The 26,282-nt window shown below is 48.1% G+C and overlaps 1 protein-coding gene and 1 long non-coding RNA gene across 2 annotated transcripts; one reads left to right on the top strand and one right to left on the bottom strand.

The window, feature by feature from the left end:
• Positions 1-10,265: 10,265 nt before the first annotated feature.
• On the bottom strand, positions 10,266-16,336 carry LOC132592814 (uncharacterized). The gene is made up of 3 exons (XR_009558339.1): positions 16,218-16,336; positions 10,878-13,592; positions 10,266-10,554 (listed from the first exon to the last, which is right to left on the bottom strand). It is a non-coding gene; the product is annotated as an uncharacterized LOC132592814 (long non-coding RNA).
• Positions 16,337-16,503: 167 nt separating this feature from the next.
• Positions 16,504-25,596, top strand: LOC118077732 (tubulin polyglutamylase complex subunit 2-like). Its single transcript, XM_060280383.1, has 7 exons — positions 16,504-16,772; positions 18,329-18,408; positions 20,554-20,641; positions 21,508-21,639; positions 21,848-21,961; positions 22,785-22,945; positions 24,998-25,596. The coding sequence occupies exons 1-7, from the start codon at positions 16,682-16,684 to the stop codon at positions 25,235-25,237; spliced, it is 906 nt and encodes a 301-aa protein (XP_060136366.1). The 5' UTR covers positions 16,504-16,681; the 3' UTR covers positions 25,238-25,596.
• Positions 25,597-26,282: the final 686 nt, after the last annotated feature.

Below are 26,282 nucleotides of genomic sequence, written 5' to 3'. Positions count from 1 at the left end.
ACAAAGACAAAAGCCAACTGGGGTTTGAAAATGGGGTCAATTAGTGAAGACAGCTCTTGGGCTGCTGGTATCACACAACATACCCGGCTTGGTGTTCTTGTACACGAGGCAGACCTTCCCATTCCCTCCGCACGGCTCCAGCTCAAACACCAGGCTCCACGAGTCCAAGTGAGGTTCCTCCGGCTGACCCCCGTTACCTTTTGGGGGAAAGAAAAGGCTGAGCGAGGCAGGCAGGCATTCTCGTCGGGTGCAGGGCAAGGGAAACTCAAACCAAGCAGAGCTTGGGAAGCTGGGCGTCGGTGGGGATTGTGTATAACAGGGGTCAGCAACCTTTTTAAGCAATGGGCCGGTCCACTGTCCCTCAGACCTTGTTGGGGGCCGGACTATATTTTGAAAGAAAGAAAAAATGAACCAATTCCTATGCCCCACAAATAACCCAGAGATGCATTTTAAATAAAAGTACAGTCAACTCATGTAAAAACATGCTGATTTCTGGACCGTCCGCGGGCCAGATTGAGAAGGCGATTGGGCCTTAGGTTGCCTACCCCTTGTGTATAAGGTCACAGAAACTTTTGGTGGGGTAGCAGGTGGGGGCGGAGAGGAGCCCTGAGGTCTCCCATGGACAAAGGGGTGAGGAGGGGCAGTACCTTCTTCATCATCCGTGTCCTCCAAGTCAGCCAGCGTGGGGGCACTGGGCAGACCTTCCCATTCCCTCCACACGGGTCCAGCTCAAACACCAGGCTCCGCGAGTCCAAGTGAGGTTTCTCCGGCTGACCCCCGTTACCTTTGGGGGGAAAGAAAAGGCTGAGCGAGGCAGGCAGGCATTCTCGTCGGTTGCAGGGCAAGGGAAACTCAAACCAGGCAGAGCTTGGGAAGCTGGGCATCGGTGGGGCTTGTGCATAAGGTGGCAGAAACTTTTGGTGGGGTAGCAGGTGGGGGCGGAGAGGAGCACTGAGGTCTCCCATGGACAAAGGGGTGAGGTGGGGCAGTACCTTCTTCGTCATCCGTGTCCTCCAAGTCAGCCAGCGTGGGGGCATTGGGCAAGGCATAGACGGGTGACGCTCTGACTCGGTTCAACTTGGAGATGCTGTTGATGGTCATGGAGCCAAGGGGCATCGGGTTGTCTGGAAGAAAGGCAGCCATTAGTCGGTTGCTGGCATGGATGCCACAATTCTGTAGAAGCACAGAAGGCTCACAGAACATGGTGCCCTCTGGAGAAGAATCTCAGCTTTCTTTCTTTTTGCAAAAAGCAAGCACCTAACCATCACGGCCGCAAAGATGGGATTGGCAAACACGGAGTGTTGCTGCTGAAATAAGAATCTTTCTGCTGCTAAACAGCTCCCCTCTTCCCAAAATAAAGACAGAACACAATTTAAGCGGAGGAAATGGGTGTGTGGATGCAATTGTGATCAGATAAGAATGCATTTATTTCATGTGAGTTTCATAGCATGTATATACTGTTTGTGAGAAAAACCCTCAGAGTCGATAAAATTATCAGCAAAAAGTTAAAAACAGCTACCGTATTTAAAAACAATCAAAAGTGTGGACGCTGCTGCACTAAAATACTGATTTATTACATATGCAGAATGAGTATTATGGAGTGTTTGTAATGGTGTCGGTTCCGCAGATCAAAGTGGCTGAATGAAGACGGCGACCTTGTGAGTAAACTGGTCCCAAGCTGTGAAAGCCTTATTCTTACCGTCAAACTTTACACTCCAAGTCATGTGGAAGCCATCTGTCATCAGATAGAAATTCTTTAAATCCTTGGGCAAGACGCAGGCATTCTTCTGCAAGGAGAGGCGAGGGCAGGAGAAAAAGAGAATCAAGTAGCAGCCACTGCCTCTGTGGCAGGAATTGCCAGTGTGGCCCCGTCTAGATATGGGCGCCAGGCAGCATGGGCAAGGATCAGGGGTGATGGGAGTTGGAGTACTGCAACACTGGGACATAGGTAAAGGGAAAGGGACCCCTGACCATTAGGTCCAGTCGTGACTGACTCTGGGGTTGTGGTGCTCATCTCACATTATTGGCCAAGGGAGTACAGCTTCCAGGTCATGATGTAGCATCGGGTTGTCTGGAAGAAAGGCAGTCGGCTTATCTTCTGAGTTAGCCAATAAACAAGAGGAGTTAGGAGTCCATTATGTTTATTGCAAAGCAATAAGGTTACAGTCGAATCTTTTCGCAAAACTGCAACCCCGCCCAACGTTGGGCAGAGGAATTTATAACATTTCAGACAAAGGATTTTGATTTAACCAATCACATAAAGCATTACATCATTTAATATTTAATATTCATCATTATATCATTTCATATTTAACACCTATGTCATTACCTAATCTAATACGCATGCGCAATAAGCACCGCTAACTAAACTTTGATCCTTACCGTGATCTGTTACATATTGTTAGTTTGCATGTATGGGAACCTGTGTTACGTGTGGATGTAACAATTTATGTTCTAGTTTATGAATTGCTTCTTTGTTTGGCTTACAACAACGAGGCCAGCATGACAAAGCCGCTTCTGGTGAACCACAACAGCACTAGGACATAGGAAGCTGAAAATACTTGGCAATGGGCTGTGATGGCTCACTTATTTGAATCTAATAAGTAACAAGATGAAAAAAAATTTAATTTTTTTTTTATTAAAACATGATCCAAAAAGAAGTCTTTTTGTCTTTGAAAGACTCTTTCCCAATAATTTTTTTTTTTAGAAATAATCCCAGTAGCACCTTAAAGACCAACTAAGTATAAGCTTTCTAGGTATGACCTTTTGTGTGTATACATACTTCTTCAGATACAGTACTCTGAAGCAGAGGTTGCTACAACTTTATAACTGTTGATCACTGTTAATGGTGGCTGGAGCGGTACTGTTATGTATTGGGTCTAACACATCTTTGGTTGCCGGGTGTGCGTTCCAACCAATCGTATAAGCATTGGCAGGTGAACATTCTAATGGCAAGTAAGTGCAGGCACTGTTAACTGTCAGCTTCTTGCTGGGGCTTTTAGTTGGCTGAGGCATAGCCTGTGTCAGCTCCTCGAAAGTGCCTCTACCGGTATGTCCCTGGGTGCGACAGACCAATATGCCTACCTATCTGAATCTTTAATTGAATCTACCACGAGTTAATAAATGACTGCTAAAGATTAGCAGTCTGATGGCAGTCTGGATGGTCCAACAGGGAAGGGTCCCATGGTATGTTCTTGCGGGTGAAGTTTACCCAGATTTCTCTCCTGATCCCCGCAATACCAGTACCTGATTGTAAGAGCCCCAGATAGCTTTTTTTTTTAAAAAAAATGTGTGAATATAAAGCTTACTTTCTCTGTGTCCATAATAAGAGTCTGAGGAGCATGCATTGAGTGTATAGCCTCCAGGAGTTGCTTTTATAATCAAGGCTAACACAAATAAATGTGGCTCATTATCTCAATGACTGAGGTAGTTACAGGGTCTTTAATTAAAGACAACCTTTTAAATGAGGTCTGTTTAAGAGTAATAACAAAGTGGATTTACAGAAATGCTGGCTTTGGTAGTCTCCTGGTCAGTGTTCCGCTTCTTCTGAACTTTCAGTTTTTATGCAGAAGAATTTTCAGACTGTGCAATATTTCCAGACTGTAAAGTGTAGAATGGAACAAACCTTTTGCCCTTGCTTTCCCTGAATGAAATTGCATTCAGTTTCCGATGAACAGCAGCTCTAGGTATGATCTTTGAATGGCTGCCAAATTTAGCTTGACTTGTTGGGTAGTGAATTGGGCCAGGACCTGATTCAGATTCACTCTGTGCATACGGCACATGCACTCTTATCTCGACGACTTTGGAGCAACGGGTTAAAATGAGATTGGGGGTGTGTTTGTAACTTTGGGAAGAGGGCTAGAAGTAAAAGAGTTCAAATAATAACTTTGGGATACAACCTTTTCAGGTCCTTTAGGGGGGCTGGAAAAATCATGGCGTGCTTTTAGGCGCCATCACCTCATTTTCACAGGTTGGCAGCCAGCCTTTTGGTACTCCTCCTGGAGCTAGAGCAGGCATGTCCAACCAGTAGATTGCGATCTACCGGTACATCCCCAGCTGATCCTGGTAGATCACAGGACCCTTATCGATTGTGGGATTAAATAAAGTTTACCAAAAGTTAACAAATAAAAGCTCAACAACTCTGGGCAATCCACCCACCCCACGCACGCTCCTCCTCCCTCCAATGACAATAGGTAGGTAGGTCACTGCCAGTTTTTTTATACTGGGAGAGTAGATCGCAGTCTCTTGGGAGTTGGACGTGCCTGAGCTAGAGAAATGGCTTAAAGCTGCCATTTAGCAACATTTGATCTCTAGCTGCTCATATTTTGTTTACATTTAGCCTTCTCTTTCATCATGGAGCCCAAGGTAGCGTACATGCACCTGTGGTTCTAAGGCAGTCTCCCACCCAGCACTAAACCAGACCTAGACCTGCTCAGCTTCCCAAAGGTCGTGGCATCATGTTCCTTCTGGCCCTACCCTGGGAGTAGATCAAACAGTGAATAATTTCATTGTATGCACTGACTTCCTAACAAATTAGATCCGGGCTTTTGAGTTCCATTTGCCTGCCTAGCCAACCCCCAGTTGGCCCTTCCTTACTCAGAGGTATCAGAGAAGGTGAGACAGAGTTTGGTTGGCCTGCTTTGACCTGCCTTTATATTCTGACTATTTTTACTGGGGGGGGGGATATATTTTCATGGATAATTTTAACAAGATAACACAGCTGACAGCAAGTCCAACGTGCTCTCTGCTCCCATGATATGTATATATTTGTCAGCCCCAGAGACTAACCGTGCTAATTGCTGCCACCCACCCACTTTTTGGGTGCTGGCTGGGCCCTTCAAAGCCAGAGAGGAGTCCAAGGTGCAGGGTTCTTGGTGTTGGGCAGGGTTATCATTGGGCCCTTCTCAAGTCTGGGCTGGTTTGTTTTTGTTCATTAAGAGTTTTCCTTGGGCTGGGCTGCTGCCTAAGCTTTTTTTGTGTGTGGGTGTGCTGTTTTCATTTAATCTTTTTTGTGGGAAGCTTCAGAGTGGGAGGTGCTTTGTAAGAACAAGCTGGAAGTTTTCCTGCTCTTGTCTGTTCAGTCTCTAGGAATTTCCACAGAGAGGAATTTTAGAGCAAGACACCTGCTGAAAGGTCAGTGAAGGCAAAGGTGCCTGCCGCTGCTGCTCCGGCCCCAATGGATGCCTGGAAAAACTGCCTGGGCAGCAGGTCAGTACGGAGAAGGGCAAATGGAACCAGAACTCTTGAGGGATTTGTCAAAAAGAGGCATGTCCTCCTGCTCCTCCTATTTGGGACTGGAAGGGAGCGGGGCGGAGGGGTGCAGATTGCTGGTGAGGTGCCCCAGTGATTCTCTTTGGAGAGTTGCTGCCTTCTCCTAGGTGGTCTCTCTTCTCTTTGGAGCAAAGACAAGCTTCTGCAGCGATGATTACCCACATATATAGAGAGAGGATAAGAAATATATTGGAAAACAAAAAGAAACAAGTAGCAGTGCTGGATATATAACATAGAATACAGCTACTTTGGATTAAGCACCTTCTCTGTGCCACTGAGTTACCATCCCTCTAGCAGAATGTTCTTGCAAAGAGCAGTCCAGGTTATCAGAACTGCCTTCCCCCTGTGGGCAGAACCATGGGTGTGTGAGAGATTGAGGCGGAGAGTTAAAGATCGTACCCCAAGACAGCAGCAGTTTATTCCTGCAGTGTGAGCAGTGCTCCTTTCGAATACATTACAATGTCACTAAAGTGGAAGATGTAAACTTCAGTTGTATAAGACCTGCTGTAAAAGTGCATCCTTACACTGTCTTTATTGAATTTATAGCTATGACTAATGGGCCTTTGTCTAAAGAAGCAATAGTGGGTTATAAAACAACAAAGCAGAGATAACAGAAAGAGAATATTACATGTTAGCTCATCCCTTCCATATAATGATGATAATGATGAGAATAATAATATATATTAGTTTAAAAATCTGGAGCAAGTAAACCAATTAGTCCTCTAGTTCTTCTTTTCCCCGAGGCCAATCTGTCTTACAGGGCAAATTGGAAAGTGTGAAAGCCCTTGTTTCCAAAGAGGAACTGTTGCCCAATTGCTGCCCAGCTGGGCTGGTGTAGTTGAGTCATAAATCAGGATGTGATTTGATTTGGTGGTGTAAATGAAAAGTACAGCACAATTTCAGAAAAGAACTGATATCTCAATTTATTTTTATTTTTTTGTTTCCCACCCTATCTCACCAAACGGTTGAGGGTGAGCAGCAGGTATTTCGTCTGAAACATGTCTCTCTAAAGGGCTCATGCTTAAAACGGAAGATAAAACAACCTGGGAAGCAAGTCTAAGGCATCTAGGCTAGGGTCTGGAGGTGCTGTAGGGGTCAATCCCAGCTTTCTCTTTCTTTCTTTCTTTCATGTGTTTATTGCCTAATAGAAAACAAACATTTCTGGATATTTAGAAAACTGCAGATGATTAAGAGACTTTCAGGTACATAGACTCATAGGATTGTAGAGTTTGAAGGGACCGCAAGGGTCATCTAGTCTAAGGTAAAGGTAAAGGGACCCCTGACCATTAGGTCCAGTCGTGACCGACTCTGGGGTTGCGCGCTCATCTCGCATTATTGGCCGAGGGAGCCGGCGTACAGTTTCCAGGTCATGTGGCCAGCATGACAAAGCCACTTCTGGCGAACCAGAGCAGCACACGGAAACGCCGTTTACCTTCCCGCTGTAGCGGTCCCTATTTATCTACTTGCACTTTGAGGTGCTTTCGAACTGCTAGGTTGGCAGGAGCTGGGACCGAGCAACGGCAGCTCACCGCGTTGCAGGGATTCGAACCGCCGACCTTCTGATCAGCAAGCCCTAGGCTCTGTGGTTTAACCCACAGTGCCACCTGCGTCCCATTGTCATCTAGTCTAACCCCCTGCAATTCTGGAGTCTCTTGCCCAATGTAAGGCTCCAACTCACAGCCATGAGGTGAAGTGTCTCCTGCTCTACCTACTGAGTTCAACAATGTTCCTCCAAAAATAAACACAGAAACAGCAGTAAGCATTACAATCCCATTTCATCCAGTTCCTGGGGTCACCAGTTATGGTTCTTGTGGCATTCACGGAATCCCCTCCCCATTAGCCTGGTGCTGAAACGTGGTTAATGTTGCCACCAGGCAGACCTTCCTGGAGAGTAAGTGCAGGAACTTCGGGTGAATTGTTTTTTTGCCTGTATCTTCTGTGTTCTCGTGCGGGATTCTTTCTGAGAGTTTATTGCATAACCTCAGAAGTGAAAGAAGGGGCATTCCTGCCTGAATCCTGTGGATCTTGGTGGCTTGGTAAATCCTTCTTGGTTTGCCATGCTGCTTCAGCTGCCAGATTCCACCTCAAAGGCCAAGGTGAAGAGGAAGCCATGCTGTTTACTGTGCTGTTGTCTGCACAAAATACCAGCAAACTCCAGAACATAAAGAGGACGACTGTGCTAACCTTGCTTTGGTCAAAGCAGAATGACACCTACTGGCATGATTGAGATTGCATAAACAAGCAGTTGGTAGCCTCAGGCTTACACCCTCCTCCCCTCATGGCAATGCCATGCCTCTCATTCTGCTCTGTATGTCCTTTAGCAAAGCTCTCTCTGTGGCTTGAAGAGCGGTCAGCCATTTCTGGCTTGGCTCAGCCACCCTCCTGGTCTGTGTGCTGCTCTTATATTGGAGTAATGCATCACTTACACCACAACAACATACAGTGCAGAGCTGTGCGTGTAATATTGCACACCTTACAACAACCCTGTAAGTATTAGTCCCTATATTGTGAATGGAGTGCGGTTCGAGACGTGGGTTTTGAAGGTTGCCAACTGAATTTGTGGCTGAGATGAGATTTGGTTCTCCCCTGGATCTGTGCGCTGGGTGTGTTACTGACTTCTCTCTTCAGACAATCTACTTATTCCATGCTATATCTCCACCATTTCGCCCCTGCTTAGCTGTTCGGTTGCTGCCACCGGCTTTAAGGGAGTGCCCTCCCTTCTCCCACAGCTTGTTAGGCTTAAATGTGTTCTCTCAATGTGTCTTTTTTAAAAAAGTATTACTTCTTTGAATAGTGCAGAGAAAGTTTTCGCAGATGTAACCTACAGCTGTTAACTTGAAGTGCTTTGAGTGAAAAGCTTGTTTAAATTAAACACAAATCAAAAGGTTTGAATGAAGCTCTTTTAATGCCTGGGGTTGTGAGAAACATCACTCAGTACAGGTTGATCGCTGCTATCCATTTCAAAGAGGGCTTAAAATAATAATTTTATTAGCTTTTGAAGACTTCTTTGGAAGGTGTAGCTGAACCCAGAAGGGCATGTTTTCTTGGTAATGTCTAGCCACAACTCCCACTCATGCTCTTGAAGAGGCATCGCATAGAAGAGATACAAACCCTTTGTTCATTCTTTGTGATCTGTGCCACAGGCCTCTGTTGGCAAGAAATGGGAAGCTCCTCAGAGGGGAAAAAAAGCATTGTGTTGTTAGCCTTTGGCCAATTTAAAGTGGCACCTAAGGGGATGGAGACATCCATGTGTTCGAAGACTCAAAAGATGAAAGGGATGGGTTCTAAAATCACTGGACTGCCTTGTATTTGACGACTTGCTTGGTAGCCACAGGCAACCAGGAATTTCATGCAGGTGACTGAGCAGCCAGCTCACTTGATTTCTTGGCTAGCTGTAAAGGAAGAGTAGTCTTATCTCATTCGCAGTCAGCACAAAAAATACAGTGGACTATCAGAGTGTCTCTCTTCCACCATCCATCATGGAAGAAGGCACTTTTTTATTGTTTTTCCATGCCAACTTTGGAGGAGGGGACAAAACAAATATTGCAGGCTAGTAACTTTTTACCTGGCATGCTCTGTTCCATGGGGTCACGAAGAGTCGGACACGACTAAACAGCAGCAAACTTTTTGACTTATTTGTAAGGCTAGCTGAAGAAGTACCCTTCTCCCTTTTGTGTACAAAATGGATGCAGCAGGATGAAGGAGAACTGCTGCTGCAACTTTGTTGAGCTCTTCTTGTCCTGGCAAGAGTACAGCTATGGGGCTGGGGCCCTGTGCTGTAGGATCACGCTATACTACCGTGTTTCTCATATTTTAAGTCATCCCTACAAAATAAGCCATGGCAGGATTTTCCTGAGTTGAAGAAATATAAGACATACCCCAAAAATAAGCCGTAGTGGTGGGAGCAGGTCTGGATGGCGCCATGGAAGAGGAAGATGCCTGTCAGCGCCCGGAACCGGCTGCTGCTGCCCCTCCAAAATGTCCAGCAGCATGCACCGCGCCAAGCGCTGACCCGGTGGCGGGACTGGCAAGAGCCGCAGTGCGTGCTCCTCCAAGCCCCGACCCGGCGGCGGGACGCAGCAAGAGCCTCAGCGCGCGCTGCTCCGAGCCCCGACCCGGTGGCGAGACCCGGCAAGAGCCTCAGCGCGCGCCGCGTGGAGCCCCGACCCGGCGGGACCCAGCAGCGTGCCCTGCTGAAGCGCCGACAACGCGCGCAGCAGCAGCCAGTTCCGGGCGCCGAGCCGCGACAGGAAGAGGAGGGACGCAGCGGGACGCAGCTACAACGACAAAAAACACCCGGCCGAGCCTTCATTGGCTGCCGCGGCTGCCACTCGCTGGTCCCTCCTCTTCCTGTCGCGCGCGCTGCAGGTCCCGCCGCTCCCGCCGCTGGGTTGGCGCTTGGCGCTGCTCCAAGCCCCAACCCGGCGGCGGGACGCAGCAAGAGCCTCAGCGCGCGCTGCTCCGAGCCGGGATCCGGCAAGAGCCTCAGCGCGCGCCGCGTGAAGACCCGACCCAGCGGGACCCAGCAGTGTGCCCTGCTGAAGCGCCGACAACGCGCCCAGTAGCGCAGCAGCAGCCAGTTCCGGGCGCCGGACAGGGGAGGTACCATACTGTAATTTTTTAAAAAAATAATAAGACACCCCCCGAAAATAAGCCATAGGCTTATTTTCTTGAGAAAAAAAGATTATAAGACATGACTTATAATATGAGAAACACGGTATTTATTAGAGGGTTGGGTTGTTATGTCCCCAGAGAAATGGATGGTTGTTTTTAACCCTTGCACAGAGACACAAATACCTAGACAAGGGCTGGGATCTAAGAAATACCCATGCTTATATGCATGTCTGTATTGTGCATATATGTGTTTGTGTCAATAACAGTTCTAAAATTTAAGCTTCATTGAAAAAGTTTCTAAATTTAAATATATTTCTATTTCTATTAAAATTTCAACCAAAGCAACAAAAATGAAAAACAATCAACACCACCACCACACACACACACACACACACATGCAGTATCAAATCTATGCTCCCTTGCAGGAATCCCTTGCAGTCGACTGACTTGTGTGAAGATACAGTGAGGTTGTGCATCCATAGCAGCCAGATTCTGTTTGAGGAACGAGCAAAGGATGCAGTACCCTGCCAGGAATAGGTGGGGCAGTGACAAGCTGTAGGGAGACTGAGATGTACCTCCTCGTACTTAGGTGATGCAGGTGATGGTGTCCAAGGCTTGGCGAAGGCTTTCGCTGGTGAAAGGCGCTAGCGGCTCCTCTTCGATAGCTTCCTGTTGTGGGGAAGCACACAGCATGTCAGAGAACTGGAGACCCCATCCCTGCCACCACACCAAGCACGCTCAGGGGTCAAGCACCAGCGGTTGCTTGGTATACTGTATAATAAAAAAGAAAAAACACTACCAGTATTTTATTCCCTGAATCTAATGGACTTTTCTCTTTTTCTCTCCAATTTTAAGGGAGTGGCTTATATATGTCTCCCCCCCCCCTCTGAATTTTAAAGGTGCGGGTTATCTGCTGGTGCAGTATATTCGGGCCAATACGGTATAATTGAGAGAACAAACAACAGGAGTCCATGGGGAAATGAGAGCCATACCTTACTGACGCTACAGAACTGGAAGAGGACCTCTGTCAGAATGATCTTAATGTAGGGCAACAGATCTTGCCTCGCCCCAAGAGCTGTTTTTCCACAGGAAAGGATGTTACAGGCATTACTCTCGACCGTAGTCTGGAGGGAAAGGTTGAGGAAAGTGTGTTTGGGAACCTTAAGTGCAGTAGGAAGAAGTCACCATTCAGTTGGGACCTTTTAGCAGTTGGGAAAATATTAGTAGTCTGTAAGTGGCAGAGTTGTTGTGCAGACTTACAAGATTCATTTTTCCCCTCCAGGAAACTCATACTACTGGCAGGTAACATGTTCCCCATCCTATATTTATGCATTTGGTTCTTCCTGCCTAAATGTAAAACCTGACATTTGTCCCTGCTGCATTTCGTTTTGTAAGTTTGGACCCAGTTTTCCAATCTGTTATGGTCATCTTGAATCCCGATTCTGTCTTCTGCGGCATTGGCTAATCCCCTCAATTCCTTCGTCCAAGTCATTTAATTTTAAAAAGGTGAACAACAACAGGCCCAAGACAGAACCCTGGGGCAGGATTCATTCTCTTCCAACACAGCTCTGTTTTTGAAGATAATAGGAAACCCAGAGGCTTTGGTGTGAATGTAAATAGCAGCTAAGGACCCAATCTGTCAGGATCTTCTCAACCTGGTGCCATTCAGATATTGTTGTGCTACAACTCCCATCGTGTCTAACCATTGGCCATGCTGTCTGGGGCTGATGGGAGTTCCAGTTCAAAACACATGGGTGGGGAAGGGGCACCAGGCTGGGGGTGGCTGACCTCCCTCTTGCAATGCTCCCTCCTCCCTTGACACCCTTACCTCACAGATGGAGTGGCCAAAATCCTTCAGGGTACTTAATATTTGGCATAGGTGGCAGTAGGAGGCCAGACCGATGGGGGTGGCTGACCTACATTCTTGCTCTGCTCCTTCCTCACTTGACACCCTTACTCTCAGTCTTCCTTGAAATGGCTACATAGCCGAAATCCCTTACTGCCGTCAGCGTCTGAGAGAAATGGCAGTGGGAAGCCATACCAACGGCCTCTGAAATTCCCTAGGTAGAAAGATGCACGTCAAACATGTCATTTTATTTATTGCAATCAGTGATCATGAGGGCTGGAGGATAAATGTGATTCTGTAAGCAGATTGCTGCAAAATGTGAGGAACCAAATTTAAGAGTGGAGAAATGAGACACTTAGAGAACCAATTTGGACAGATCCTTCCATCCTGGATAATAATAGAGGTGGTTTGAAGAACAGTATTTCTGTGGATTCTGATGTGAACTGACCAGACCACACCTCCCAGACTCATGTGCAGCTTGCAATGCAAGTATGCCTTGCATTTTGACACCTTTGAAACGTGATACAGTTCTTGGCTTCATTAAACGCTAAAATGCATTAAAATGCATCATTTATTCACTGGAAGTATTTGTAATCCATCCCTCACCCAAAGGCACCAGAGCAGAAATATACACCATCTAAACCAGGGTGCTCCAATTTTTCATACCAAGTGGGCCACAAGAGTAATTCAACACAGAACCTGTGGGCTGCACACTGTGGGAGAGGGGAGCGAGGCCAAAATTTGACACACAAGTGAGGCTCTGGGTTTTGGAAAGGAGGCACAAGGCTCTGGCAGGACCTAGAGCCTTCCCACTTTCTTCCCAAAGCTGGGAAAGAGCTAACTAGGCTTTGGGAAGGAAGCTGGTGGATTCTAGGACCCTGACAGATCCCTCATGCCTCCTTCCCAAAACCCAGAGCCTCACTTGTCTACCTTTGGGAAGGCAGCATGAAGGCCGGGGTGTGTGTGTCAAATTTTGGCCTCGCTCCCCTCTCCCACAGTGTGCAGCCCACAGGTTCTGTGTTGAATTACTCTTGTGGCCCACTTGGTATGAAAAATCCTCCAGGTATGAGGTATGAAAACCTCCAGGACAAGTCTGGAGGTTGAGAGTCTCCGTGTGAGCGCAGACTCAGACAGAGAGGAGTGAGATTGCATCTGCTACTCAGTGGCTGGGCAGTCCCAGTCCTGCTGGCTCTCCTCCCCCCTGACATCCCTCTTGAGGAGAGACCTGCACGTTGTTGAGCGACAGGCCAGGCAGGCTCAGAGGAGGAGCCCAGCCCCTTGCCTCAGTCTACGTCTGCTGCTTTTGTTTGGAAACTGTAAATGATGTAGGTTCTCACTTAAAAGTGACCTGAACTGAATTTGTTTCCCATCCTTCCCAACTGTCCAGAAGGTGTATGTGTGGGAAACCTAGCATGACTTCCACCTGAATCTTGAACAGAAGTTTGATCCGCAGTAGGTAATGCTTTTGACAGCGTGGAAGAAAGTCCGATTCCTGCAGAGCAAGCAGCTTCCAGGGGGCAAATAGTTGGCAGCTCTACTTCAAAAACCTGGGAGATGCCAGAGAGTTGGGAAATCTCCATCCATGGCTGATGGGCTGTGGCCTGGCTTGGCGGATCGAGGTTATGCAGGGCATCTGAGACGTCCTGAGATTTGCAGGCAAAATGGATCAATCCCCCGTCACACAGTCATCTCTTAGAGATCCTTACTCATCGGAGTCCATTGAGCAGTCCAATAGACAGTCCACAATGGGGATGAGCCGCTTTGCAGCGAGGTGGACAATAGCTGCAAGAGCCTCTTCTTTTGTGCAGGCATCTGCGATGTTGGGGAGATGATTGTAGATCTCCTTGACAATCATCGGTAGCTGGAAGAAGATAAAAGACGACCAAGATGAGAAAGTGTGGTGGACCTGAAATGAAACGGAGGGATTTGGGGGAAATGATATATGACTTTTCTCTGTTCAAAGTGATTATTACCCCCCCCCCAAAAAAACAGAAGTTTTTGGGGTTATAGGGCCAGAAGTTCCAAAAAAGATGGTTATTTGTGTATGTAACTACAGCAGCTAGGATTCTCTATGCACAGAAATTGAAATATGAAGAGGTTCCCAGCCGAAAAGAATGGATAAGCAAAGAATAGATCAGCAAAGCTGGCAGCTAAAATGAGAGAACTTAACCATGACTGTTTTATGTTTAATGGAAGTCTTTTTAGGACTATTTGAAGAAATATTCTAATATCACAAATTCATGATCAGGATTTGAATTATGAGCAACGGAAAGAATTAGAGATTATTGTATTATGGCTATGATACAAAAGAGTGAATTTAGGGTACAGCAGTATGATAGAATAAAGAAACACCATAAAATGGGATGAAAAGTAGGAAAAAGAAAGGAAAATTTATTATATACTGTATTGGAATTTTATGTATTGGAGACTGCAATTGAGTTGGCTAGATCAGTGTTTCTCAACCTTTTTTGGGCCACGGCACACTTGTTCCGTGAAAAAAATCATGAGGCACACCACCATTAAAAAGTTAAAAAAATTAACTCTGTGCCGCCCTATATTATAATTATGACTGTAAGAAACACTTGCCAAATATTGCTTTCCGGCGGGTCAGTGTTGTGTATTGGCGGCCGCCAGGCTCGTTTGCACTGAGCTTTGGGAAAGAGGAGGAGAAATATTGCTTTCCAGCGGGTTAGTGATGAGTATTGGCGGCCGCCAGGCACGTGACAATGCAAATCGCCCTTCTCATCGCCGCACGTCGCGGCACACCAGCCAGCGTCTCGCGGCACACTAGTGTGCCGCGGAACAGTGGTTGAGAAACGCTGGGCTAGATGCCAACAGACAAGCTCTGTGAGGCAAAGCAAAGCAAAATAAACTGGGTGAGGGAAATAAAGCACTCATCGAATTGAAGTGTCCAGCGATTAACCAGAGCACAATCAACAGAAACAATTATGGCAAACAGACAAGAGAAACAATGTGGTGATGGAAGTAAGAAAAGCATAAAAAATGGAAATGGAACTCAGAGGAGGAGCGAGGAGGAGTAAGGGGCAAAATCTAAAAAAGGCATCAAGAACCAGTAGATAATCTTGGATGAACTCTTTGTGAGAATATTATGAGGTGGCTGAAAGAGATACAGTGGTACCTCGGTTTGAGTACTCAATTGGTTCCGGGGAGCCATTCGCTCCCTGAAAATACTCAATCCAAGCGCCGCTTTCTGCACATGTGCGAACCACGCAGATCGCTTCTGCGCATGCGCGCGCCGTGGAACCCAGATGTTAACTTTTCCGGGTCCGCGGAGTACTTAAACCGAAAGTATACAAACCGGAGCGTTCTCAATATGACTGTACCATATTTTTCGCTCCAAAAGACTCACTTTTTCCCCCTCCTAAAAAGGAAGGGGAATTGTTTGTGCGTCTTATGGAGCGAAGGCACGGCTGCTGCTCCTTCCGCTGCAGCTGCCGACAGTGGGAAAGGATCAAACTTGCAAGCTTGGCATTGTCAGCCCCACGCTCTAACCAACTGAGCTAACTAGTGCAGGGTGGCCTTCTTTTGTAGAACTGAGTTACGAGGTCACAAAAAGATCCAGCTAACTTTACCTCTGGGAGCCTGGAGGTCTGAGCCTCCATTTCTAGCTCTATACAGAAGCATGACAATTTGGTGACCTTCAGTCCTTTCTGCTGCGAGTGGGATGCCTAATTCTGGTGTCAAGGATCGAAAGGACGCTAGGAGGGAGTGACAAATAGGCTCTGGGTCTGTTTTGCAGGGTCACAAGATATGGGGTCACTTGGTGAAGGGGAGCGGCTATGGAGGCAGACGAGATCATAAATAGGACACACCTCAAGGGCCATGCAATATACGACTCCCCACTACCAGGACCGGCTTCCCCGTAAGGGCAGCCACCAAAGTTACCAAAACTTCCACCAAAGGGAACCACAAACAAAACCTGGAATCAGCTGCAGCAGCTCAGAGTTGACGGGGAAAGCCGGGAAGCCCCGAGTTCAAGTCTCCATTCAGCGCCACTATTCGGGTTGCTGCGCTGTGCACTGAATGGAGACTTCGAAGGAGCGATGGGGAATTTAACAGACTAGCATTTGTACTAACTAGACCACGAAGCAGCAATATTTCCAACCCGCTCTTTCCCTGCGGAGTCCAGGGCGCCTCAAGCGACGCTCCCCTGACCCTCACAACAACCCTGCAGGGTAGGGCGAGGGGCCAGAGAGAGAGAGGCTGGCGGGGCCAAGGTCAGCCCGCCCTGGGAGTGGGGGCTTCCACCGTAACCCCCAGGCCTGGCTCTGCACTCGGGAACAAAGCCCATGGAGCGAGCGGGACTTGTTTTCTGAGGGAACGGAGACGGCACTCTGCACATGCTCAGGAAACACGTCAGCCTTTGCCATCTTTTTTCTTCGGCCCGCCGTCAAATTACCCCCCCCCCGCTTTTCCGTCTTCTCCCGCCACCCCCGGCCCCGCGAACCCCTCCTGAGGTCCTTACTCCAGCGACCAGCCACATCCGCCATCTTGAAACAACCGCCACTCCCAGTGTCCCTCTGCCTTGCCACACCCCCCGCACCCACTCTCGGCTCCCATTGGCTGACGGGGCCCGGGCTTTGTCCAGATACGGTGTCGGAAGAGCCGGCCAATGGGAAGGACTCGGAACGGGCGGGGGAGAAAAAGGGAGGAGGAGGAGGAGGAGGAGGGGGAGGGGGGAACCGGCTCTCCCATTGCCTTCTGGGAGTCGTAGTGCCTGCTCTACATTCCTCCCCCCTACAGAACGACCGTCGAAAGGAACTGAATAAAACCGAAGACTGTGTTTCCCAAAGGCCACTGCGGCGAGGATTCTGAGCTACGGGTCGCGAGAAGGGGCAAAACGCGCTCACCTGGTGCTGTCCGACTCCCTTTGGCTGCGCGTACCGGTGTTCAGGTGGACGGGCTGATGCGGGAGGGAGGAGGAAGAGGATGGAGGAGAAGGCCCCGCGCAGCGTGAGCAGCTCCAGCACCTCCAAGCCCTACTTGGAGAAGCTCACCCTGGGCGTCACTCGCATCCTAGGTAAAGTGGAGGTGCAGGTGGCATCCCTGGTTGGCATGGAAACGGCCAAGGGATGGAGCCACGGAGAGCCTTCCTTCCCTCTCCTGTTCATTGCATGGCGCTTCCTCCCCCCAACACAACAGCCCTGTGAGGTGGGCCACGCTGAGAGGCAGGGACTGCCACCCCACCGCCCTGTTCTTTTCCTATATTTTCCCTCACAACAGCCCTGACTGACTGACTGACTGACTGCCTCGCCCAAGGTCTCATCCTGTGGAATTCTTGGCGAAGTGGGGTTTTATTTGTTTGTCGGGGCCGAAGACATATAGGGAGTGGGGAATGGGACAAACCATCCTCCAGGAATGGCCTTACTGAAGCTAGCGAACCAGGTAAAGCTGGTAAAAGGCATAGCTAGCTCAGTGACACTTTCCATTAGCTCTTGCTAACGTTGGATGAATGTATAGTTTAGTGTGATGCAAATGAGCCACCGTTTATCTCAGGCACCCACATTCATCCCCCAACTTCCCCAACCTCCTTTCCCCTCAAGACAGGGAGCCCAGGGGCGGGGGTGAACTAAATGACCTAACAGGATTTCTCCCATCTTTTACCTTAGATGCTTCAAAGGGCTCCCTAAAGCTGGGCCCCCCTATCTGTCCTCTTCAATTTTCCACACAGAAACCTAAGATCTGCCTGCTTGATAGCTTCCCAACACCGTGTGCTGTACAGCGACTTTCTTCCTCTAATTCCATCTTCCCCCAGACCGGTGACCTCTGGGAGTTTTGGAGCTGATGGAAGCTGTAATGCAGTGGTGCCATGGACCGGCTGCATGCAGAAAAGTGGTGGGAGGCAGAAGCCGAGGAACCCCCAGGGGAAGAAGGCTCTTGGAATCAAAATGAAAGAAAACCCCTCAACGACTAGGACCCAAATTATCTCAGGGGCAGCCTGCTTCCTTACGCTTCACCTCAATCACTGAGAATCTCTGGTGGTTCCCAGCACGCCTGAATTTCATCTAGTCTTCACTACCCTTTAGTGTGACAAGCCAAGCCCTGTGGAACTCCCTGCTACTAGAAATTTGTCAGGGACCAGCTCTCCTTTCCTTCAGATATCATTTGAAAGCTTTGTTTGTTGGTTTAAACAGGCATCATGATTTTAACCAATGAGTATTGACTGATATTCATTGACTTTTTCATGGATCTTTTGTTGATTCTCCCATCTTTATTTTCCCACTCGCTATACAGTGTTTCTGCAAAAGGGCAGATTATAAAATTTGAAAGTAAATCAATCAACATGTGGCCTTCAGCTATTGCTGGACAACAACTCTCATCTCCCCTCCCTGTTGGTCAAGCTTGTTGGGAACTGGAAGTCCAGCAGCAACATCTGGAGGACTCCATGCTGACTCCCCCCCCCACTATTCCTCCTCCCTCCCAATCCCTTTTCCTTTCATGTTGTGACTCTTTAAAGTTGCAAGCCTAGAGGCAGAGGGACTGTCTGGTTTATATTCATCTGCAAGCTGCTTTGGGGAAATCTTTCTGGTTGAAGAGCAGGCCACGTATTGTTTACACTGATTACTCTTTTTGCAGAAGCTTCTCCAGGAGTTACTGAGGTGACATTTGTGGAGAAGGTGCCAGTCGAGCGCCATGCCATTATATTATGGGAACAGGTAAGGCTGGCTATTATTTAAGCATATTGCCTCTCCTCCCCCACCGTGCTCAAGTCAGCTTTTACAGTATTATTAGTTTGGATTTTCCATAGAGGTGATAAGAACAGAGCACCTGGAGGTGAGGTCGTTTTTTTAAATGGGACTGCATGCAAAGAGCAGGTTCAACTTGCTGGATGTGAAACTATTGGAAGTAAAGGAGTTTGCAGTTTGCCCCTTGGGCACTAGCCGTCTTTCCAGGATTTGCCGTCTCACCCTCGCCAACCTGGTGCCCTCCAGCTCTTGTGGGAAAAGTGGGCAGAGCAATGAATGCAATCTTTACCTTTGTGAAGTAGCCTACTTTCTACACACTTTCACACACCCTTCTCTGTCCTTCATCCTGGCAAGCGAGAAGTCTAATAAGCTCCGGGACATATTCAAGCCAGGCAAAAGCACTTGAGGAGGGTGTGAAGCTAGATGGCTGAGCAAATAAGGTTTGGGGCGTGTCTTAAGGGCCAGGCAGCGAGACCAACTTGGCTGCTCTTCTGGCACTGATTTCAAGTTGTTCATTCTAAGGCAATGCTTCTCAAACTTTTTTCCCCTGGGCCACACTTTCGGAATAAAAACAACACTGAATTCTTTTAGTGATAAGAAATACATTGGAAAACAAACAGAAACAACAACTAGCAGTGCTTGATTTACAATGCAGAAAACAACTACTTTAGAGTATGATCATGGGGAATCCACAAAGCTTAAAACAATGCAACTACATAAGAGCACAAATCATTTCCAAAATGTAATTATAAACTAGCCTCTTACATAATAAACAAGCTTCTTAAGTATGTATACAAACTCACTGAGAGATGTGAGCTGGCTTTTGCCGGATAATATTACTGATATTAGGTCTAATTTGAGACAAACAAACCCACATATGCCTATCGACACAAAGGAAGCTTTCTCTTTTCTGATGTTTGAGATTTGTTAGAGTTCAAAATCCCTCTTCGCGACAACAGGTCATGGAGAATTATAGAATAATAGTCAATGCTCCTGAAAAGAGGCATGGATACTGTTCTTTTTAAATGTTTCTTTGATTCTCCCCGCCACACTTGCCATTCTCCCCTGCCACCCCCTTTGAGAACCACTCCTCTCAGGGGTGTTGGACCTGTCCCCACCAATTCTTCTCCCTCTGTTAAATTGGGCCTGTAATGAGGAACTGAAGAAATAGGGGAATCTCATCTGCTGTTGGGTCCTGCTTTGAACAGCACCCGTCTTGTGTGTAACACACCCTTCCTCTCGGTGCTGCCGCTCTGATAGCTGTTAGTTTGGGAGGCAGACTTTTCAGGGCATGTAATCCAGGGCAGCAGAGAACCCGACATAGTGATGACATCAGGCAGGCAGCTCAAGAAGAAAAGCGATGCAAACCTGGACAGAGCTGGCTGGGCGAGTGCAAAGTTATAGATGCAGCAGGGCAAGGGGTCAGTCTTGACATAGGCTGACAGGAATGCTGGGGGGGGGAGATGATGGGGCCCTCGGGCAACAGCTGGATACTGAAGGCCTGTCTCGGTCCATCGGGGCCAAGCAAAGTATAGGAGAAAGACAAATGTTGGAAGCGGTATAAAGGACAAGAGGGCCAGCTGCAGATCAAGGCTTCCACACTGCCCTACACCCATAGGTCTCAGAGTCGATCATAACATAAAACCACAGTATGTAAAGCAAAAAATACAAGTTAAAAATAAAAACAAGATCAATAACAAACAAATAAACACCCCCCATCCCGTTTGCTGGCTAGCACACTCCACAAGGCAAGGATGCCCTCCAGATGTTGGGAAATGGTTGTAGGTTAATGGTAGAACATCTGCATTACACGCAAAAAGTCCCGGTTCAATCTCCATCATTTGCAGGTGGTGCTGGGAGAGCTTCCCTACCTGAAGCCCTGGAGAGCATCTGAACCCTGGAGACAATACTGAATTGGGTGGCCCAACAGTCTGGTTGAGCATAAGGCAGCTTCCCATGTCCCAGTGTTGCAGTACTCCAACTCCCATCACCCCTGATCCTTGCCCATGCTGCCTGGCGCCCATATCTAGACGGGGCCACACTGGCAATTCCTGCCACAGAGGCAGTGGCTGCTGCTTGATTCTCTTTTTCTCCTGCCCTCGCCTCTCCTTGCAGAAGAATGCCTGCGTCTTGCCCGAGGATTTAAAGAATTTCTACCTGATGACGGATGGCTTCCACATGACTTGGAGTGTAAAGTTTGACGGTAAGAATAAGGCTTTCACAGCTTGGGACCAGTTTACTCACAAGGTCACCTTCTTCACTCAGCCACTTTGATCTGCGGAACCGACACCATTACAAACACCCCATAATACTCATTCTGCATATGTAATAAATCAGTATTTTAGTGCAGCAGCACCCACACTTTAGAACTCCCTGCTTATTGACAACAGACAGGTGCCTTCGCTGTACTCTTTTCGGCAGTTGCTAAAAATATTATTGTTCAGGCAAGCCTATCCAGTCACAAAGAAGTATGGCATGTGTTTTAATCCAGTTTTTAGCTTATCATTGATTTTAATTAATGGAGAGGGCATTATTGTTTTGTTTTGTTTTTGTTCCTGTTTTTACTGGTTATTTTGTGTTTGTCCCTTGTGTTTTTGTGCTGTGAACTGCACAGCTCTTCAGATGAGGGGTAGTATATAAATAAATAACTTTTGATTGTTTTTAAATACGGTAGCTGTTTTTAACTTTTTGCTGATAATTTTATCGACTCTGAGGGTTTTTCTCACAGTCAAACAGTATATACATGCTATGAAACTCACATGAAATAAATGCATTCTTATCTGATCACAATTGCATCCACACACCCATTTCCTCCGCTTAAATTGTGTTCTGTCTTTATTTTGGGAAGAGGGGAGCTGTTCAGCAGCAGAAAGATTCTTATTTCAGCAGCAACACTCCGTGTTTGCCAATCCCATCTTTGCGGCCGTGATGGTTAGGTGCTTGCTTTTTGCAAAAAGAAAGAAAGCTGAGATTCTTCTCCAGAGGGCACCATGTTCTGTGAGCCTTCTGTGCTTCTACAGAATTGTGGCATCCATGCCAGCAACCGACTAATGGCTGCCTTTCTTCCAGACAACCCGATGCCCCTTGGCTCCATGACCATCAACAGCATCTCCAAGTTAAACCGAGTCAGAGCGTCGCCCGTCTATGCCTTGCCCAATGCCCCCACGCTGGCTGACTTGGAGGACACGGATGACGAAGAAGGTACTGCCCCACCTCACCCCTTTGTCCATGGGAGACCTCAGTGCTCCTCTCCGCCCCCACCTGCTACCCCACCAAAAGTTTCTGCCACCTTATGCTCAAGCCCCACCGATGCCCAGCTTCCCAAGCTCTGCCTGGTTTGAGTTTCCCTTGCCCTGCACCCGACGAGAATGCCTGCCTGCCTCGCTCAGCCTTTTCTTTCCCCCCCAAGGTAACGGGGGTCAGCCGGAGAAACCTCACTTGGACTCGCGGAGCCTGGTGTTTGAGCTGGACCCGTGTGGAGGGAATGGGAAGGTCTGCCTCGTGTACAAGAACACCAAGCCAGGTATGTTGTGTGATACCAGCAGCCCAACAGCTGCCTGCAGTTATGAACCACATCTGCAAACCCCAGTTAGCTTTTGCCTTTGTGGGAGATGTTTTGGACTACTGTTCCTAGCACCATGCAGTTTGCTGGCTGAGACTGATGGGCTTTGTAGTCCAGAACATCTGGAGGGCACCAGGTTGACAAAGGCTGTTGTCTATGATGGCCTGTGATGAAGTCTTCCTGAAGCAAGCTATGCCTGGCTTTCATCTTTTTCCCATTATTACTGAATTTTTTATCCCTCTCTTCATCCACAGAGCTCAGGGCAGTTCCCCACATAAAATTACAATATAAAAAAGCCAAAATGCATAATAAAAAAATAAGAAAAGGAAACATTTCCCCGACCTACCCCGCATATTTAGAAAGATATCAGATAGTTGAAGAGGAATGTTTTCACTTGGTGCCTAAAGATAGGGAGCCGAGGTGCCAGGTGAGCCTTCCTGGGGAGAACCTTCCACGAACAGGGAGCCACTGCAGAAAAGGCCCATTCTCGTGTGGCCTCTGCGGAATGCTTTATCGGAGTGGATGTAGCAACTGAGTAATTTCGTTGTTCCCGCAAGGGGACAATGACAATAAATATATCTTATCTTATCTCTTGTGGAAGAGGCAAACGAAGAAGGGCCTCAGAGGATGAATTTCCCTTGAAAATGCATTTATCGTTTGTAGAAAGCACCGAAGCTCAGATCATCATCCCTAGACCTCAGAGTTCCTATTAACCCCACTTGAAAGGTAGGGCGGTCCGTTCTTCTCATCCTGCGGCCCTAATAGTCTCTCTTCTCACTTCCAGTTGTTGCCCCGGATTCCGAGATCTGGTTTCTGGACAGAGCTCTCTACTGGCATTTCCTCACCAAAACCTTCACCGCTTACTACCGGCTCCTGATCACCCACCTGGGACTGCCACATTGGCAGTACGCCTTCACCAGCTATGGCATCAGCCCCCAGGCTAAGGTGAGAGAACGACAAACAGTCCGTCCCTTTACCTAGGGTCTGCCGCTCCTTCCCATTCTGCCCTCACAAAAGCCCTGCGATGGAGGTCAGGCTGAAAGTAAGTGATTGGCCCAAGGTCACCCAGTGAGCTTCATGGCCCAAATGGAATTTGAACCCCGGCCTCCCAGGCCCTAGACTGACATTCTAATCCAGTGTGTCTCAAACTTGGGTCCCCAGCTGTTGTCTGGACCCAAGTTTGAGAAACACTGCTCTTACTACTGTGCCACACCACCTCTACACTGACTGGCTGCTTATCTCCAAGGCTTCAGGTGGCATGGTGGGGGTCTCTCCCAGCCCTCCTTGGAGATACCAGTGGGGATTTGCATGCCACATTAATGCTCTCGCCTCCGAACGGATCCTTCCATTCCCTAGCTCTGTTCTGCATCACTCCCACTTTCCCAGAGAGGCAGTTGGACACTGACTCTCCAGGATTTGGGGGGCAGACCCTACAACATTGGCCTTTGAGTCCCACTTCAACCCAAAGATGAGGTTGATTTGTTTCCCCCAGTTCCTCCCGATGGAAATCTTCACTCCTGCCTTGTTCCCTGGTGGGGAGACGCCATCTTGTGGTTCACCTCAGGTGCCAAAATGTCTTGGTCTGCCTCTGCTTGTGGATTAAGATAAGCCCTTTGTTCTGGATGGACATTTCATTCCCTGGTGAGAGTTGGACAGGAAGTGGCTGTTCCTCTCTGCAGAGACTCCTCTCTATTAAGATGGTCCAGGCCCCAGAGACTTGTAGAATTAGAAGGGATTTTCTAGCTGGCATGTCTGATGCTCCTGAGGCCCTGGTCTTCTTGTGCAATGGTCAAGTGAGACCGGACATCAACAGGACTGTTCCCGGGTGGCTTCCCTGACCCTGTGGAGCCCAGTCAGCTGCCTGGTGGTGGAAATCTTAGAGCAAGGTTGACTGGGCACAGGTACAGGTGTAGATGCCTCTGAACACTGACTCTGTGAACACTGAATCTCTCAGCCCCCTTGGAGATCCCAGGGATTGAACACTCTGACACCAAAGCATGACTCTTCCCTTAAATACACCATGCAACATGATTTTAGGATTTCCATGCTGTGGTGTGATCTCTCTCCTGCAGCTCTGTGCCAAGAAAGCCTTGCAAAGGGTAATAATAGTATTTTAGCAGATCATCTAGGGATTAAATTGGGCATCTGCTCCATGCCAAGCAGACCCCCTTCTGTCCCTGAGTCCATCTAGCTGGATCCCTGTCTGAGGCCTCCAGTCCCACGGCCGGCAGATAACAAGCCAGGCCTTGAGACACCCTCACCCTTCTATCGCTCACCTTCCTTCTCTGCTGTGTGCAGATTATTTTTTATTGCCAATTTTGATTGCATCGTTATCAGAGGGGCAATTTGCCTTGACAGGCAGGGCTCGGAGGCTAGAGTCCTCTTCTGCGTCAGGACAGCCTTTGAACCCGAGAGCCATGCCTCTTTGGGTTCCTCTGAGTTCCCTGGTTTACCTTAATTAACTTGTTTCTCTTTGCACCCGGCTCCTCTCCGCTGCCTCCACCACAAAGTGGGTGCCTTCTCTATCTTGAAATAATTTTCCTGCTCTAATATTAGGTTTGACATAGGTAACCACTCTCCTTTTCTTTTTCCGATCTAAAGAGACAAATTCCTCACCCACTTTTTTATTTATAAGAACTCTTTCATGTTTTTTTGGTACGTGAGTCTATTGGAGACAAATCATGTCCCGAGCACCTGGTTTATCTTTCTTTTACCTGTCCTGCATCTCCTAATAAGACTTCCTCCACTTCCTCTGTGCCGTGCCAAACGTCATAGACTTCTATCCTGCTGCCTCTTACTTGCCTTTTCTCCTGACCAAAAGGTCCTAACCTCGGCCACCTTCCTTCAGAGGGGATTCACTCCACCCCCTTGATAATTTTGGTTGCCCTTCTCCAAACCTTTTCCAACATCCTTTTCAAGGCGAGGCGACCAGAACCGCACGCCTACCCTGCAGTGAGTGCCGTTTGCTGCTCCTCACTTTCCCTTCTCCTCTTCCAGCAATGGTTCAACATGTACAAGCCCATCACAGTCAACACGGAGCAGCTCTCTGAGGAGGCTGATTCCTTCGTGAACAAGCTGGACCCAAACAAGGTCTTCCGCAGCAAAAGCAAAACTCCAGTGATGAAGAAGAAGCTGCCGTCCCAGGCGCCCTCCTCTCAGAAGGGCCAGGCGGGGCCAGCCCCCAAGAATCCGCAGCAGGCCGGCAGCTCCTCAAGGAGACGGGAACCCCAGCCCTGACTGATCTTTGCCCTTTGACCCTGCACTGCCCCACCGTGACTTGGGTCCACCCCCCCGAAAAGTCCTCCCAGTTTGTGACTGGTGGAGCATCGAACGGGACCAAGATGTATTTATCTAAAAGTATTTATTTAAAAGACTTTAGGCTCCGGTTGAATTTCCTTTGTGCCAAACGCGACCAGTGGGCTCAGGTTTGACATGGGGGGGTCCCTCCTTGGAGTGAATGTTGCTAATAATCGTGCTAATAATTATTATTTTATTATTTATACCCAGCCCATCTGGCTGGGTTTCCCCAGCCACTCTGGAAGGCTTACAGCACATATAAAAATATAATGAAACATCAAACATTAAAAGCTTCCTGATGCAGGGCTGCCTTCAAATTTCTTCTAAAAGTTGTGTAGTTCTTTATCTCTTTGACATCTGCTAGGAGGGTGTTCGACAGGGAGGGTGCCACTACCAAGAAGGCCCTCTGTCTGGTTCCCTGTAACCTCACTTCTTGCAGTGAGGGAACCACCAGAAGACCTTCAGAGGAGGACCTCAGTGTCTGGGCTGAGTGATGGGGGTGGAGACGCTCCTTCAGGTATACTAAACCTGTCTAGGGATCGTAATGCAATGGCTGGCTAAGGGGGATTCCCTTTCCTGTCTAGATTGAGCAGATAAAGTGCAGAAAGGGAGGGGGGAAGCAACCTGCCCCTGGGAAGCATCCTTTGAGTAACCTTTCTATGGTACTGATGGGAATTATAGTCCAAAACAGCTAGAAGTGCACCAGGCTGAGAGCCAATCACTTTTCAAGTCATAAACCAAATTGCACATGACTTGTGTCACAATCATCCTTGGCACGGTGTCAGATGAAATAAACGCAATCTGCAATTTGAGCAGTTGCAGATAAGAGAGATAAGGCGGTTTGATGTTTGCCATTCGAACCATCAAGGGAAGGGGGCAGCCAAGGGTCAGGGAAGGATCTCTGCCGGGTATCTAGTGGCCCTCTCACCAGTGAGGATTGTGGGCTACAGCTCCTGTAATCCCCTGACCTTTGGCGATACAGACT

Source organism: Zootoca vivipara, chromosome 11, assembly GCF_963506605.1.
Source record: "Zootoca vivipara chromosome 11, rZooViv1.1, whole genome shotgun sequence".
Classification (NCBI taxonomy): Eukaryota; Metazoa; Chordata; class Lepidosauria; order Squamata; family Lacertidae; genus Zootoca; species Zootoca vivipara.
The sequence above is the reverse complement of the archived record's forward strand: the minus strand, read 5'-3'. Positions and strand labels throughout refer to the sequence as shown.

Coding starts and splice junctions, on each gene's coding strand:
- LOC118077732 (XM_060280383.1), top strand. CDS start 16,682: ATGGAGGAGAAGGCCCCGCGCAGCGTGAGCAGCTCCAGCACCTCCAAG. Junction 20,642..21,507: donor TTGGAGTGTAAAGTTTGACG/GTAAGAATAAGG, acceptor CCTTTCTTCCAG/ACAACCCGATGCCCCTTGGC. Junction 22,946..24,997: donor GCATCAGCCCCCAGGCTAAG/GTGAGAGAACGA, acceptor CTCCTCTTCCAG/CAATGGTTCAACATGTACAA.